Genomic DNA, 17,897 nt, shown 5'->3' on the forward strand with positions numbered 1-17,897 from the left:
TAATTGCAAATCTTTCTTTAGCTGTGTCTTGAAGTTGAAAAATAACACCCTACAGTGTTTGGAGAGTCCACAATAATACTGCACACCTGGTTACATGATTATCAGTGACAGATGTGGCCTTTCTGAACCCCTCCTTAAACTCTTTAATCTAAGCCTCTGCACTGGTTACATTTCTGAAGCTTGGAAAACTGCTATTGTAATGCCATTGCACAAGGGTGACCCAACCACAGACTCTGGTAACTATAGATCCATTAGTCTCACTGACCTCATATGTAAAGCTGTGGAAGGCTTTATCTCAGACTTTATTAATCTGGACATTGAAAATCTCTCAACCTTTTATCAAAGGAAAATCCTGTGACTTTAACCTCAATTTCTTTGAAAAAGTACTTGAAGCAGTGGATAGTGGTTATGCAGTGAATACAGCATATCTAGACCTGTCCAAGACATCTGACACTATTCCCAATGCAAGCATTATTGATAGACTTGTAAATCTGAATAGAAATCCTTAAATTGTGCATTGTGTAACTAACTAGTTGTCTGATAGAACCTTTGTGGTTAGAGTAGCAGGTGCCATGTTTGAAAGCAAAACAGTTACCGACGGTGTACCACAGGGCTCATTTTTGGACCCTCTCCTATTTGGCGTATTTATTTCTCAACCGTTCAGGCCAACACTTCTGACCTATGGTTATCTAGGTTTGCAGGTATCTGTGAACTGGGTGTTGTTCGATTTTCATCAGACTCGCAACTGCCCAAGCACGGCTTAGTCCATGTTAACAATTGATGTAAGGACAATGGTTGCAAATCAAATATAAAAAAAAATGTAGCATAGTTTATTTTAGTAAAAAAAAAATAAAAAAACACCCAGTTTCACTTATTGTACTGGAGATGTCCACCCCTCCAGTCAGTCACTATTTTAGGGGATCTGGCTACCCTTGTTAATAATTATCATTTAACCATCATGTCTTCACAGTAGGTCAGAAAGCTTTTTATCTGGTCCATCTAATTTCTAAAGGTATCTTCACTAGATCCAAAGAAGTCTTAATTCCCCATTTACTCCTATCTTAACAGACCCATTATTGAATATACAGTAGTGCATCTTTTGGCATATATTTCTCTAAACAATATCACACAACTTGAGGAGAGACTGGCAGCCGTTTCTCTGTACTCAGTTTCTTATGGACTCCTCTGTGGGGATCTATATGTAGCCTTTTGTGTCTTGAAAGATCCAACCCTTTTGATCTCCAGTTCCTTCACAGAACTAATGGTACATCAAAGACTCTGTTAAAGGAACTAAACATGTATCAGCAGATAAATAGGACACTTTACTGTGATAGATTCATAGCCCAACATATCCCTCACATTTGGAACAAACTTTCACTACATGTCAAGTAGAGTGGCACCCTTACCACCATAAAGGATAAACCTAGATAATTGGATGGCCAAACTCAAATTCTCTCCTGGAATATCTTGCTTTGCCCTCCTTGAGGCAAGAGGAAAATTTTTAATAAGGTTTTTTGACTAGGGTTGAAATGGCTAGTACTTATGAACCTGTAAGAACAATGTTCAAGATTCTGCCTTCTCAGTGATTTTAGATTTTTTTTTTTTATGTTGTTCTGTCAGGACTCTGCATTACTAGGGCTGACATTTCAATAGGGAGCCAGAAAAGAGCTTCTGCAGAACAGATTTTTTTTTTAAATTAATTTCTGTAAAGTTGAAAAGGAGCTATTACAGTTTTATGTAAAGGGATCAGTATGGTGTGTGATCAGTAAAGAAGGTATTTCCTAGGGTAGATGGTGTGGAAGCAGTTTTTTATGCCATCATTTATTATGGAGTTTAGATTTGTTGCTGATTGTGATTTAGGAAGAATTTACAGACTTGGTTTTGTGAACCAATGTCTGTGTTAATCCTCCTTCAGGCCCCCTAATTCTAGTAACTTTGTTGGAGTCAGTTCATCTTCATTTTCTACACAATCCCTACTAGTCTTTTTTTAATCTCTCTTGAGCCTTTTAATTCTCTGGGGTCCTCTTAACCAGGTTGCCATCTCTCTGTAACTTTACAGACAACCTATAAAAAATGAACCTTGTGTCTCTAAAGTCTGTAAAAATATTTGTCAGTCATAACAAGAATAAAGTCGGACAGGATCAAGGGAGAAAGATGAATGTTTGAACTTGACATTGTGCATAGTTGGCAACCCTTCATCTAGTATATGAATAGCTTCAGTTCTGAAAAAATAGAGTATGGTCTTCTTTCTTTGAGGCTCACAGAAGGATATGCATCTGAAGTAGTCTATTTCATTAGGTCTTCAACCTGTGGGTTATGGATCTGTATCGGAGCCGAGCCGGCAACTTTTACTAGCATCAGCTCTGAGCTCCAAACTCCTCCCCTTACCCATAATACACCTCCACTGCTTTCCATCCCCTGATCTCGTTTGCCACGAATTGCTTCTGCATCGTGTCTCTTGAGCTCCAACTAGTCAGTGGGTAAAACCTTTGTGAGTAACTAATTTTCTTCTATTTTCTGTCAGTGCGTCGAGTTTTAGTGTTTTAGGTTAGTTAGAGTAGTTTGTACTGTGGTGTAGGTTGTAGCCCCCCCCCCCAGTGTTTTTTTGTATACAAGTGTGGTGAGTGTGTGTGTGTGTGTGTGTGTGTGTGTGTGTGTGTGTGTGTGTGTGTGTGTGTGTGTGTGTGTGTGTGTGTGTGTGTGTGTGTATTAGTTAGAAAGAAACTGCCTGTTTTTTAATAAGGTTATCTTTCTAATAAATAGTATGGCTGAAAAGCTTGTTTTCAAGCGCTGCACAGAGTGAGGCCATAAGTTATCCACAGTGGATATCCACACTCTGTGTGTTTTGTGCTTGGGCATGGCCCACCTGAGTGTGGACTGTGGCATATGTGTGGGTTTCAACCCCCGTGCCCTTAAAGATAGCAAGGCCAAGTTGACCCCTCAAAGGCCTTCTTCCTCCTTCAGACTCTGTTTCCTTGTCTCCAGCTTCAGTCACAGCGGCTGCTTTGGCCTCCTCTCCCTCCTCTTTTCCTCTAGCTTCTCCTCCCTCCCAGGCTAGGACTCAACCTCCTGTACCAAAGCCTGTGGTAGCGGAGCAGAAAAGAGGTAGAGAGAGGGAGAGACAGTCAAAGATGAGGGAAAAGAGAAAGAAGTCTCCGGACCTCGCTTCTCCGACTAAGGCACCATGGATTCATGACTCCCCACGGCTCCGATCTCCGAGGCTTTCCCCGGAGCCAGAGGAGACATGTCCACCTTCTCGGCCTCGGTGCCGCGACCCGCCAGGTTGGAGTCCGTGGCTTTGTCGTGGTCCTCCTGCTCCTTGTCTGACATGGATCTGGATAAAATGATGAGGCGATTTATCCGTACACAGATCCAGATGGGGGTCTTGCCAGCCCCCCCTCTCCCTCAGGAGGGGGGAGCTCACTTCCCTTTTTTCAACCTATATCTCCTTCTCCGATCCTACCTTTGGGTTTGGAGTACTCGGATCCGAGGTTGGCTTTGGTCAGGGGGTCGGTGCCAATGGTACCTGCTTTCTCGATGCCGACAGCTGCCTGGAGCATTTCAGATATGACCAGCTCGGATCCGAGCTGCTCTCGGAGCCGGAGCTTGAGTGTCAGATCCGAGGGAGTGGAACCTTTTTCATTGGCTCAGACTTTGTCTGGCAAGGTTCCCTCCCTCGGAGCTCTGTCCACCTGGGGCCCGGCTCCAATTCTCTTGTCTGATCTGGGGAGACTGGCCTCCTTATTGGTTTCTCTGGAGGTTTGCTCTCCTTCAGCATTCAGTGTGGTAGAATTGGTTCTCTCCACCGGATCAAGACCCCTGACCTCCCCCTCGGATTCCTCCCAGACCCCCTCGGCTCTGACTACGGTCCCCATAGTTTTACCAAAGGGACAGCCCATGCTCGAAGAGCCCCAGACAGTTCCCCCTGAGGAACAAGTGGCTTGCAAGGTCCTCCCCGGAGAGCCCCATCAGAGAAGTACCTCGCAAGTATACGTGCAAGAGGTGGCATTTGGACTCCCCCCCGAGTCTCTCACTGAGGACATGGACTTAGATGGTGTTGAGAGTTCCCCTAGGTCACCTCCCGAGGATGTCTCCTTTGGAGACATCATGGAGATCCTGCACCAATGTGGAGGTTGGTCAGCCCCCAAACCTTCTTCTGATGAGTCTGTGTTCCTGGAGGCTTTCGGCACGGGCCCATCTACTTCCTGGGTGTCCCCACCCGCTGATCCTTTGGTGGATCTGTTCACCTCGCAGGCATGGAAGGAACTGGACACCATGGAACCTATCCCAAAAAGACCTGACAAGATCCTAAACCCCCCCCCCCTATAGGCAGGCCAGCTTGGAATAAGGGCTCCCCCATTGACGCCATGGTGGTAGCAGCAGCCACTAAGAAGGAACTTGCTCAGGAGAGTTCCTCGGTCCACCCTCCTGACCGAGAGTCATGGATGATGGACTGCCTAGGGAAGCGGGTGTACGCTTCAGCTACCTTTTTGATTAGGGCGCTGAACTACTTGGCCCATGTCACCAGACTCCAACGCGACCTGATAAAGGAGCTGGAGGAGTCTTCCCCCAAGTCCATGTCGCAGGAGGACAAGGCTTAGTTCTCTATGAGGATGGCCACTTTAAAAGCAGTATCTAACACGTCCATGCAACTCCTCTCCCATGCTACGGAAGGAGTGGCTAGGGCAGCTGGGTCCGGCGTGTCCATGAGGTGCAATGCCTGGCTCAGGTTATGTCAATTTTCCAAACCCTTCAAGGCGTCTTTTGCCAATGCCCCTTATGATGGCTCTACATTCTTTGGTAAGACCGTCAAGGAGACAGTCCAGAGTGAGGAGGACGGGAAGACCCTGTCTGCTGTTGGGATCTGCTTCTCTAGCCCTCAAAGTTCCTGTTCCCAGAACCAGAGATGGCAAAAGAAGATGTGGTTCTGTAAGTCGCAGTATTCCCAGGACACTCAGGGCTCTTCTTCCCCCAGAGGCAGAAGGGGGACAGAATGGATGCTGGCCCAGAGGCAGAGGGGGTCTGAGTAACTTTGGTTCTTGAGAACCTTTCTTGGACAGTCCCGGGCAGCAACCCTGAGGGGTTGCCCGACTGCTCTGCTATGGAGGCAGTCGGGGGATGATTGTCCTTGCATCTAGCGGCATGGGAGACCATAACAATGGATCGCTGGGTGCGTCAAATCATATCCAGAGGGTACTCTATCCCCTTCGTGAAAATGAGCCATTGAACCCCCCCCCCCCCAGATCAGTCCAGATTGGGCTTCTACTCCAGGTTCTCTTTGGTGCCAAAGAAAACGGGGGACTTAAGGCCCATTCTGGACCTCTTTACCCTGAACCTGTCAGTTGCCAAAGAGAAGTTCCGGATGGTCACATTACAGTTTATCATGCCATACCTGCAAGAGAGCGACTTAGACATCCAGGATGCTTACTATCTCATAAAAATCCACAGAAGCTCCAGGAGGTTCCTCTGCTTTTGGCTAGGAGTCAGTCATTACCAGGTTTGAGCCCCCAGGGTGTTTACCAAAGTGATGGTGGTGGTAGCGGCTCACCTGAGGCTTCAGTGGATTCAGGTCTATCCGTATCTGGATGATTGGCTCCTCACTGCTCCCACCAGGCGTCTTCTCTCCCAAACCAGGGATTATTTCCTGACTCTGGCCCTGTGTTTGGAGATCACAGTTAATGCATCCAAATCTCTCCTAGATCCTGTACAAATGATAGACTACATTGGTGCCAGGATAGATACTCTTCAGTGCAAAATATTCCTGACCTCGGAGAGAGCTCAAAACCTGAGGATGCATGTCTCCCTGATCTACCTTTCTCATCTTCAAATGGCGAAATCAGTATTGAGCTTAGGCTTGATGGCGGCGACCATAACTCTTCTCCCATGTGTTCAGTTACACATGAGAATTCTACAGTGGACGCTAGCTGTACAATGGTCCCTGTTGGAACTGCCATTGACGTATCCAATTTAACTCAGTTGAGTCTGTTGGTCGTCCCTCATATGGTGGATGAGTTCTCCAGACATTTTGGAGGGACGACCTTTTGTTCCAGCCCCGGCCCAAACCACAGTGAACATGGATGCCTCCCAACTTGGGTGGGGGGCATTTTTCGGGCAGGGCAGTCCAAGGCCTGTGGTGCCCCATAGATACCAGTTTGCATATAAATGTCCTAGAGATGAGGGTGGTTGTTCTAGCGTTGCAGGCCCTTCATGCCTTTCTTCCTCTGGGAACAATTGCTATTCAGTCAGACAACACGTCAGTGGTCTGGCATATCAACAAACAGAGAGGGACCAGATCTTACCCACTTTGTCACGAGGCCATGAGAGTGTGGGAATGGGCGATTTCCACCGGCCGCTTTCTCATCGCAATGTACATTCCGGGATGGTCCAACATCCTAGCGGACAGGTTGTCCGACCATTCTGATGCCTTACAAGTGTTCTCTGAATCTCTCGGTAGCGGAACAGATATTCAGCGAATGGGGTCAACCTTGCTACGATCTCTTCACATCTCCTTCCAATGTGAAGTGCAGCAAGTTTTTTGCTTTGAACCCCCTGGCGTGGGAGTCCCCCAGAGATGCTTTAGTTCATGCTTGGCCTCCCGGTCTTCTGTATGCTTACCCGCCAGTACCTCTTATTCCGAGGTTTCTGCAGAAAGCTCGTCAACTGGGGAGCAAAGCGATCCTCATTGCCCCATTCTGGCCTCATCAGGTATGGTTTCCCTTCCTTTGGTCTCACCTTCTGGCTCCACCTTGGATCCTAGATCCCATTCAGGATTTAATTTCACACCCTTCGGGGGTGCCTCATCCAAATCTGGACAGACTGAAGCTCACAGCTTGGTTGCTCCAGTTCCCATGATTGCTAGGACTCCTGGACTATCCTCCTCAGTTAGATCTATTTTGGTGGCTGCTCATAAGTCCTCGACCAGGAAGGTTTATTGTAGCAAATGGAAACGTTTTTCCTTTTGGGCCTCTCCAAAGGAGTTTAGACCCTTTCACGGCTCCTGTTTCTGCCATTTTTGATTTTCTAGCTGATATTTTTCAACACGGAGCTAGTTCTTCTACTGTCAAAGTTCAGTTGGCTGCCATCTCTCATTTTCATGTGGGCGAGAATTCTGCCTCTTTAGCCTCTTCCAGACTGTGTAAAGCCTTTATCAAAGGCACCTTTTTGTTACAGCCCCCCCCTCCCCCCGGCCAAAGATCCTGTTCCCCCATGGGACCTGACTATGGTTCTTCAAGCTCTGGTCGCTCTGCCTTTTGAGGGTGCTGCAACTGCAGATCTGAAATTTTTATCTTGGAAAACACCTTTTCTGGTGGCTATTACCTCTGCAAAAAGGTTTCAGAATTACAGGCCTCGTCTTTAAAAATTCCTTTCATGATTTTTCACAAAGATAGGTTTTCCCTTCGAACCAGTCCATCCTTTCTTCCTAAGGTTGCATCACCAGTCAATATCAGTCAGACCATCCATCAATTTGCCTGTGTTTTTTCCTAATTTTGCTAACAACATGAAATACAAACTCCACATGTTGGATGTTCATAGACAGTTACGATTCTATTTACACAGGACAAAAAATTTCCGTAAATCTGATCAATTGTATCCTTCTATAAGCCCTTTTTGGGGAAACCTATCTCCAAGGTCACTATAGCTAGATGGATTTCCTCATGCATTCTGCAGGTCTATAAGGACAGAGGCATGTCTCCTTCAGGTCAGATGAAAGCTTATTCCACTAGGTCCATGGCTACGTCTGTGGCATTTTAGTCTAGAGTGTCTTTGGATGATATTTGTTCTGCAGCTACTTGGTCCTCATCTCATACATTTATTTCTCATTACAAATTGGATTTGACTTCCAGAAGGAGAGCATCCTTTGGTTCCATGATGCTCCGGAATATCCTTCCATGAGGACCTCCCAGGAGTTTTAGTAGCTGGGGACTCTGTCCCACTGGTTGAAGACCAAATGAAATAAACTACTTCAGATAAAGAAATTATGTACTCACCATAATGTTCCATCTGAGTAGTTGCACTTCATTTGTCTTCAACCGTCCCTCCCTCTTTCCCCCGGACCTTGGCATATGATCAGCCTACGGGCTGCAGTATAGGTCACAAGTAAATTTTTTCAGGTCAGGTTCTCAGTATAAGGTTTAACAAACTTGGTCTGGGGATGGAAGGCAGTGGAGGTGTATTATGGGTAAGGGGAGGAGCTTGGAGCTCGGAGCTGATGCTAGTAAAAGTTGCCGGCTCGGATACGATATGGATCCATAACCCACAGATGGAACGTTATGGTAAGTACATAACTTCTTTTTTTTCTTTATTGTGAAATTCATCCCCACTAACAGCAGTTAAGAATACAATCACTTTGTAAGAAGGCAAATTCTGAGGCCCATGGTTAGTGGTATTTGGGACCAAGTGTTGATCTACTTGCAAGTGATCCTGTAGGCATTCTTACCAAGCAAATACCTGCACAGTGAAACACCTCTGCAAATAGAGCCCATCTTATATGCACAAGCTGTTTTGAAAAACAACAGTAATTAATAACACTAAGGTTTTGCAAAGCTAATCAAGACATATTGATATTCTGCTTCTAAACTCTGAACTGTTTTTCTGTTGGACAAGTGTATCATCCAGCACATGGGCTAGCTGCAAAATGCAGTTATTTGACTTCTGGCTCTTTTGTCAGTTTTCCTCTCAGCTCCTTGTATCAGGAGCATAGTATTTCTTTTTCTTTTTTGTTATTTGTGTAATTTGAAAATTATGCATACTAAGATCTCATTTGTGTTTGGGGCAACATACTTTTCACTTGATATTTTGCTACAATATGCCCATCAAGTTTAACCTTTGTATTTTCTGTTTTATTTATTATTTGGCATAGTCTACTACTTGGTGAAGGTTACAAATGTTTTTGATACTGAAGTAAAAAGTTTAGTTTTTTTCTATGATTTTTTTAAGTAAACATCTTTATTAATTTACAACTTCAACAATGACACGTACACATACATTAATAGAAGAAACAACAGTAACATTTGTGTTTTTATGCAGTGTACAAGTTTTCTTTTTAGTAATTATTGTTCACTCATACATAAATTGCTCATTTTCTACCTTCCCTTAAACCTCAGTATTATTCTGTATGTATTGTCTCCAAAGATGAATTTACTTCTATGTAATTTACTCTTTCCTTTTCTTAGCAACTCTCCTCCAGTTCTGTTAGTTCCTTTACAATACAGGCAGTCCCCGGGTTAGGGACGAGATCCATTTTTCAGTCTGTTGTTGTTGTGTCTTTCGGCTTTTCCCGGTTAGGGGTTGCCACAGCGGAACTCCGGTCCGCTAATGATTGGTAGTTGATTTTTACGTGCAGAGTTACCAGCCCTGATGCACAACCTTCAACAAAGGTACGCCCATTCACGCATGTCTCCACGCAGAAGACGCTCTAGCTGAGAATCAAACCGGACAGCGTCTTACTGTGAGGCGACACGTTACAGCAGCACCACCACCCTACGTCAAATTTGTATGCAAGTCGAAACACGTATATGGAATGTTCTACTGTACTGTACTGCAGTACAATACAGTATAACATTCCATACAAAAAAAAATTGTGTTAAACTTACCTCTCCTTATCTTCACTTCACATTTCTGTACTACAGGCAACACCCACGAATGTTTTCCCCTCTTTCCTGAACTTTCAGACTTCTGCCAGACCTCCTACTGTCACATAGACCCTAGTGAGTCACAGTGTCATTTGCCCATTCTGCTGTACAGTACAGTAACTGCTTCAGTACTGTACAAGCCAGCAGTCTTTACCAATCAGATCACCAACACAGCGATCTCTTAACCAATCAGATTGCTTGTTCTCTATGAAGGCGGAAGTAACTGCACTAACAAGATGTGCGAGTAGCTTCACTAATGGGGAAAAGGAAAATACAACAAAATTCTTCATTTTAAGATAAAATTTGGGCAGCTTTAAAGATTTTTATTTATTTTCACGTTATTTCCGACATTACGGCAGCCCATCCGTATCTACGGGGTTGTCTGCATGTTGGATGTCCGTAACCCAGGGACTGCCTGTATTTAGCCCTTCAATTACAGTTGGTTTAGATTTTGATTTCCATTTTCTAGTAACTTTTTTTGGCAGCCAGCAGCGTTAAACTTAGTACTGCTTCACTGTGTTTAGGTGATTCAGAGCCTATATCCCAGATCAAAAGAATAATTTCCTTAATTAAAATCATTTGCTTTTCTAGCATTTCTGACAAAATACTCTGTAGGAAACTTTTAAAATCTGCCAACTTGTTACATTCAGAAATCACTTCTCAGTTACCTCTGTATTTCCTATCACACCTCCAGCATTTACTTAATTACCTGAGGAAGGTTTTTCTGAAGTCTGCTTTGGGTATAAAAATGTCTGTGCAAACCCTTGTAAGCAGAATTTTTTTATCTCAATTACAAATATGTTTTGAAGCTGTCAGTTTTATATGTAAATTACAGTATAAGCAACAGTGGTGTTACTGGGGATTTGTAGTTTTTACTTGCCTAATAGTTTTAAAAGACAGATTTTCTTTTTTTTTATTAGATTATACAATATTTGGCTTCCTTGAATTCTTGTAAAAGCATACCTTTTTTACCCATGAAGAGTATATTCAAGAAATTCAGATTTGTACTTCAAGCTGTACTGTTGATTTATTCTAAGCGAATTGTTTTGTTTTATGGTAAATATTCTAAATGTATAATTAATGGAGTGACATAGATACTAAGTTTCTATTCTAGCTACATCGATATGGGGGGATACAGCCCTGTCTATGATCTAGGTGATATTAGTTTAAATAGTGTCTAGGTTACGTGCTAGAGCTGGCAGAAAGAGAAGAACAGTGATGTAGCTTTGTCAGCTCGCTTATTTTTAGTGGGAGGGGGCAGGGTTCATGCCTTGTGCTTATTCTTATTGTAGAATCCTTAATTGAGACCAGAAATCCAGCAGTAACTCTGGCTTCAAGGGGGGAGGGCAGTCTTGAGGGGTTACTTCACCTGCAGAAGCAAAAGACACACCCTTGCTGATTCCCAGTGCATGTTGAACCCTGGGACTGTTACGGGTATGTGCAGAGGAATTAGGGCCTTAAAGTAACAAAACAACCTTTACTTCTGGTTGTTGATGGCTCCATTCTCTGTTGATAGGCTGTCACCTCCCACAGGAACATATGGGCTGCATAGGACAGTGGAAATAGAGGAGTGTTGATGGTAACCAAGGTAATGTGCCAAAAATAGGGAAAAAAAGAGGACTGGAGTAAAACTCCTGTACTGTACTCCTTTAATTGGACATCTGGAAACATAAGGATACAGCTATTCTTGCACTCCTCTTTTATTCTGTTTATGTTTGAAGATTTATTATGGAGTGAATTTGAGTTAGTCAAATTACTCTCAGGAACAATTTTTGTACTGTGAACTTGTCTGCTGAATGTTTGCCATCATCCATGCATATCGTTTTATTTTTCACTTAAACTGCATGCTCTCTGTTCACTCAACTAGCAGAGGAGAATGTTGTATGCTGGCACATGTAAAAGAATGGCAGTGTGCCATTTCTGTCCGTTTTAAATTTGGTATTTGTGCTAAACTGAGGGTAGTAGTTAAGAACTCTGAACTGTACATAGTTTGCCCTGTGAGATGTTTCCAGAGGGAAGCATGTACTTCATACTGGATTTTTTTGTAATATCATTTGTAAGAGTAGGAGCTGGTACCTCCTATTAACCCCCCACCTAGTTCATGGGTAAGGGATGGATGCTAGACCGCCCACAATCCAAACAGTATTACAGAAAATGCAGCTGCCTGAAAGTGGAAATTACTGGTAAATTTTAATTGAATAAGGTAGAAAAAAATGTAAATGTCATTAAATTTCTCTTAGTCTTACATAATTGTATAACTTTATGAAATTTGAGCAGCCTGCCAAACAGCGAGCAAGTCCAAGGTGCGCACTGCAGGTATATTACTGCAATAAAGTTTTGTATCTATGGTGATTTCTCATTATAGTTCAGCATTCTTAACAGTCACCATAATATGTATGTATGTATCATCCTTTTGTGTGGAGTATGGATGTGCTTTAGCAAAACAATTTAATGTGTTGTGGCGCAGACTATGGTTGCTGATGCTGCTATGGTTCCTAGCAGCAACTAACAGACCATCATTTCTCTAACAGATGCGTCATCTGGGATCGGTTACAAGACATACACTGCTTAGGCAGGCTGACTCTTTCAGCGGACAAGTTGCAGTACCGATTAACCATTTGGGGTTAGTAATGTTAAAGAAATACTGATGCATCTTAATGGGTATCTGTGCCTTTTAGGGCAGCATTGAATGATAGTTGATTTATGAATGGATCTTTATCTTGGAGCTAAGCAAAACAGTCAAAGAAAAGCTGTCTCACTTGCCTATAGAAGTATAACTTAATTACTTTTGTATCTAAAGAATTTTAGGAGATCATGAATATTGCATCACTCCATGTCAGAATGGGATAGCAACGCATGTACAGCTCATTCACTCTTACTTGTGTACTTACTTCAAAATCTTGAATGGTGCACTTCATAGCCATAGCAAAGGTGTTTGGACAATATATATCAACTTACAGATGTTGAAAATAAGTACAAAGGCCCTTGAAAGTAGGTATAACCAGCCAAAAAATCTGACCTTTGAATTAGCATAACATTTGAATGTTCCCACTTCCAGTAGGAATGTGGGATACTACTAATAAAAACATGAAAAAAATGATGACAGACACGATAGGAAAAAAATAAGCGCATTATCAACAAGACAGTGCAAAATCTGTCGACTTCAGTGAACCATACTGCAGAATTGCACCAGTCAGTGCCATTTATTTTTGCTCCTGAAAAAGGGAGACATAAGATACGTATGTCCGCTTTCTTCATAAATTATTGGTGCCACTAGTACGTTGGTCATGTAGTATGGTTTTCTGTCTACTAAACTGCTTCAAAAAGCCATGCATGCCTGATGAAGGGGGATTCAGAATATTGTGTGAAGGGGATAACTCAAGCCTGAAAATGTTCCTCCAAAGTAGGAACAATTGAAAAGTCTGCTTTAATTTCACCTAATTATGTTCTTTTTAAGATAGGGTGACAGAGCAGTAAATTAACAGGATGTATACAAACTGCTGGAAAAATTCAGAGGATTAAAGAGCAATCCTGTGATATTCAACTCGAGTAGCATAACCTACAGTCTGTATTTCCTTTTACCCAAAATAAGCTAGTTATTTCTTAAAATTAGACGGAGATGCACATTGCTTAACAAGGAATGGTAACTTGTTCCATAAGCTAAGTGGACAGGATGCTACAAATAGCTGTTTTTTCCTCTGTTTTTATTTAATTTGTTTAGCAGTTCATGTGACCTGAAGATATATGCTGTGCATTTCCAGACAGGTGAATGCTGAAAGTCTAAGGACTGTAATTGCTTGAAGCATTAAGTAATCTGTCAGATATAGTGCTTGTACAGTTGCACAGATTATGGTCAACAGCGTCTGCATACATATATATAATCATAAACTGGATAAGTTGCAGAAGCATTGAGGAAATTAAATTTATGAAATTAAATAGCTGAAAACTGACATTATTGATCAATGAATAAAGATGACAATTTCCTTTTTACTTAAAATGTTTATTTTTTTTAAAATAGTCTGCTTATAAGTTTGTCATCATTTGTCAGTAAAACATATTCTTGAAGAAAGATAAGCTTCTAACTGACACTCCCGCTATTGGGATTTCATTTTTACGACTTTTATAATTCTGTTGAGTCTCCCTTAACCTTGTTAATTTTCAAGGGTTCTCTGACCATCAGTTCTGCTTGAAATATCCAGACTGAAAATCGTATCATCTGTTGTGTTACAATTGACCTTTTTCTTCAGTGTCCTGATTGTTACTTTGAACCCTCTACATCTACATCTTTGCTGGAGCCCCAAAACTCTAAATCCTACTGTGTCAAATGTCAAAACTTGGCTTGCCAAGTCTCAGTAGCCCTAAACAAAAAAAAAAAAAAAAATTCAGGCAAGGAGTGATATTGAACATTGCTATTCTCCTTAACACTTTTTTTGTGGAGGGGCAAGCCCCCCCTATACCACCCAAACTTATATATACCAACTCTGAGATTACCATACCCTGGAGCAAAGGGAATATTCCCAGAAATGGTAGTCTTTTACTTACTATATATGCAAGTTCAGATTTTCGGTTATTTGGACTCCACATTTCAGAACTTAGTAATCCGACTCCTCGCATATTAAATTATCACCCCTTTTCACATCTTGCAACCCATGAAACAAGTTACGTACAGCTTCCTTTGCTTGTGTAGAAAATGTTGCTTTGCTTGGCTGTCTGATGTATATTAAACTTGCAGGTGGTATCTAGTGCAGGATTCTCACTTAGAAATTTGCTATCCCAGTATTATTCTACTTTTTAAAATATGGTTATGATGATAATCACAAGTACGTGCACATACAATTTATTTAGTTGTTTGACAATGTTTTTTTTCTTTTTGTTTCTCTTCTTTTTAACAGGGAACACAAATTTATGATGCTAAAAGAGGATCCTTTGTTGACTTGGGAATCTTAGATGTCATGCAAATTTTTGGTCGTGCTGGGCGGCCTCAGTTTGACAAATTTGGCGAAGGTACAATCATCACTTCCCATGACAAGCTCAGTTATTACCTGAGCTTACTCACTCAGCAGAACCCAATTGAGAGTCAATTTCTGGAAAGTCTTGCAGACAACTTGAATGCAGAGGTAACTATTATATTAAGTATGAGCAATAATATAGGTCATGAACTACACATTTTTAGATCATAACTAGACAAGAACATTTTATTATGATTTTCATTGTCATGAACATTACCTTTAAAACAGCCTGATGAGCATGAATCAACTTTGCATTCATGTAGTGGTAGGATTCAACACCTGCTCATACCAGCACTAAATGATCTACAGATTAACTTGTATTGCAGATAGTTGCCTGGTATGAGGAGTGAGACAAGCATCCATCAGCATATATGCCTTTGAGATAGATTTGGGTCAGTAAGGCATTTAACAGTACCACCTAATGTGGACTTAAAGGGTAGCTAGTTTTGGACATTTCAAGAATAAAGACATGATAGACTATGCCAGCAACACTAGACTGGTTATGTGCAGTAATTTTCATTCACATCTGTCTTGTAAATCATTGCTTGCATTCAGCTGTGCAAGGTAGGTTGAGGGTAGGAACTGTCAGAAAACAAACTTAGTCACAGGTTGATGGCCTAGAGTTGGGCCTTCTAGACACAATTTCCATTGTGGAATTAAGGAACATTGGTGCATAGTTGGGCCTAAGGTGAAGAGGCTAATGTTGGAAAAAAATGTTCTTACTGTAGAACTCTGAGATGAATTCCTTGTCATAGATCATCATTGGATGATTCTTGTCTCCATATTTTAGTTATTGCTAGCATATAAACCCTCCCCAGGGTCAGTCCTTTGACTATGATTTTTGTTAAGCAATAATTTTTTTCCTCTCAGTAAGGACTCAGCATTCCATTGTCTGTCACGTGGACTTACGCCTAGCTAGCCTCCAAGATGGCACTAAGCAGATCTTTTCAACATTTCCTAAGAGTTGTTTGTACTTGCTGTTTTTGAACTACTGTACTGTCTGAAAAGAATTTCTGATAAAAATTCTGGCCAGTAATTGAGTATTTTATTTCTGTATTGTTATTTTTATGGTTGATCATATTATTGCATTATCTGTGGGAGAACAGCAGCGTTGTGAATTTGTCTTCTCTGCATTATCTAAAGTCCAGAGATGTGTTTGAGTGTTCTCTGGATTGCATCATATATTTTACTGTATTTCTTAGGCAGAAACGTATTCTCTGTGTCCCATTTTGCTAAATGTATTTGCCATGGTTACCTTGAGTAAACATGGAAAATGTCCCTGATTTTGTCTGTTAAGATACCTTGATGAAAACTGTGTTATCCAGGCATTGGCTTATTTTATCATTCACTAAGAACAAAGCACCTGGAGAACAGCAATCAATCCACGTTCTATTATGAAAGTAGAATTTCCACAAATTTGTAAAAGCAAACCAGTCCACGCTTTATTGTAAAAGTAGATAATCCACAAAGTTGTTGACCTAGGTTTCGTCCCCACAACAGGACTTCATCAGAGCAGTTAAAACTCACATACATTCCTTTTTATGTGTATCCACCCAGTACACCAATTAATTTCCCTCCAAATTATTTAACGCAACATGACCATATTCTCTCAAAACTTACTAAAAATACTTTCAGCATATTATTTATATAAATAAAATTTTTGATAAAATACTTTGAATATTTTGTTTTTATATAAATATAAAATTCATAATACTATTATCAATTCATTTAACACATGCATATAAGAATTATAATGCTAAAATAATAAATATGACACCACAAATAGACATATTAACCTAAACTAATCCGGTGTTATCTTAGCCACCTACCTTCCCAGTATATTTTTAACTTCAATATAGGGGCAATGCTAACACTATCATTAACTCCTGGATAGTTTTGGGCATCCAGCCTAAGTTGCCATTTGAGTTCACATAAATCTAGATGGACATCTAATACCTTACCCTGAATATAATTTTAAATTTTTTGAATTACACAAAATTTAAAATAATGCTCTGGATATTCAGCAATATGTCTGGCAAGGGCATTGGTGGATTTAAGATGCCTGATGTCCAAAACATGTTCGTTAATTCTTTCCTTAAAACATCTGGAAGTTTTTCCCACATAGAATGCAGGACATGCCTCACATTTGGCTCATATTTTGAGTGTAACTGTTATAATGCCCCATTAAGGAGGTAAAATAATTATTCAATTTGATCCTTTCCTTCTTTAGTTGTGTCAGAAAAATAAGGAATAGCACCACCATTGCTCTGATCTTACTCCCAATGATACTGGCTGCTTAGATCCAGTGGCTATCGCTGACACACTGGCTAATAAATCTAGTGCCACCTTCACCCCTGAGTCACTTATTCCAGAACTACAGCATCCCAGATGGAATCATGCTGCCAATCATTACAGGAGAGCACGTACTGAAAGTGTTCTCCAAAATGAAGAATACTTCATCCATGAGGCCTGACAATGTACCAGCTTGCATAATTAATAGCACTAAGCAAGCATTAGTGGACCTAGTCCTCAAGCTCTTCAACCTTGAACCTATTAGTTGACATAGTCCTACAGGAGTGCCACACAGGTATTGTAATGCCACTTCACAAGGGTGACCTTACCTCAGACCCTGGAAATTACAGACCCATCAGCCTAACAAGTCTGACATGCAGAGCTACAGAACATATAATGGACTTAATTATCTATGATATCAAAAATCTAATTAGACTCCACCCCAGCAATTTGGCTTTGTCAGGGTTGATCCTTTCTAATGAATATTGTAAACTTCTTTGAGATGGTTACTCATGCTGTTCGTTGTGAACAAGCTATCCACACAGTGTACCTTGACCTTGCCAAGACATTCATTACCATACTACATGCAACTATGGCAAACAAATTGAATGCACTCCAAATTCAGCCCATGTTTGGTTAGGAGGATAGTCAACTGGCTTAGAGATAGGACTCACATTGTAAGAATAGGGGAGTATCCTCTGAGAATGTGAAGGTGACAAGTTGAGTCCTGCAGGGATTAGTTCCTGGCCCTCTGCTGTTCTTTTTTTACTTCTTTGATCTCCAATTATCAAATAAGGATATTTGGTTAACAAAGTTTGTGGCTGATTGTAAGTTAGGAGTAGTTGTCAAGTCCCTGTAGGACATACATGCACTCTAGCAGGAGTTTGTACTTGTCAATAGCTGGCGTACTAAAAATGCACTCAAGCTCAATACCAAAAAGTGCAACATTTTAGCATTTGATAAG

General features: G+C 41.4%; 1 protein-coding gene across 1 annotated transcript in view; it reads left to right on the plus strand.

The window, feature by feature from the left end:
* The window catches only part of ASCC3 (activating signal cointegrator 1 complex subunit 3), a 4,485,173-nt gene that overhangs the window by 2,905,318 nt on the left and 1,561,958 nt on the right, over positions 1-17,897 (plus strand). Inside the window, exon 14 of the mRNA XM_044069284.1 lies at positions 14,525-14,749. Coding sequence (XP_043925219.1) covers positions 14,525-14,749 — 225 coding nt within the window. The remainder of the gene's footprint in view (positions 1-14,524; positions 14,750-17,897) is intronic.

The sequence above is a fragment of the Protopterus annectens genome, chromosome 1.part0 (genome assembly GCF_019279795.1).
Source record: "Protopterus annectens isolate FY-2018-M chromosome 1.part0, PAN1.0, whole genome shotgun sequence".
Classification (NCBI taxonomy): domain Eukaryota; kingdom Metazoa; phylum Chordata; order Ceratodontiformes; family Protopteridae; genus Protopterus; species Protopterus annectens.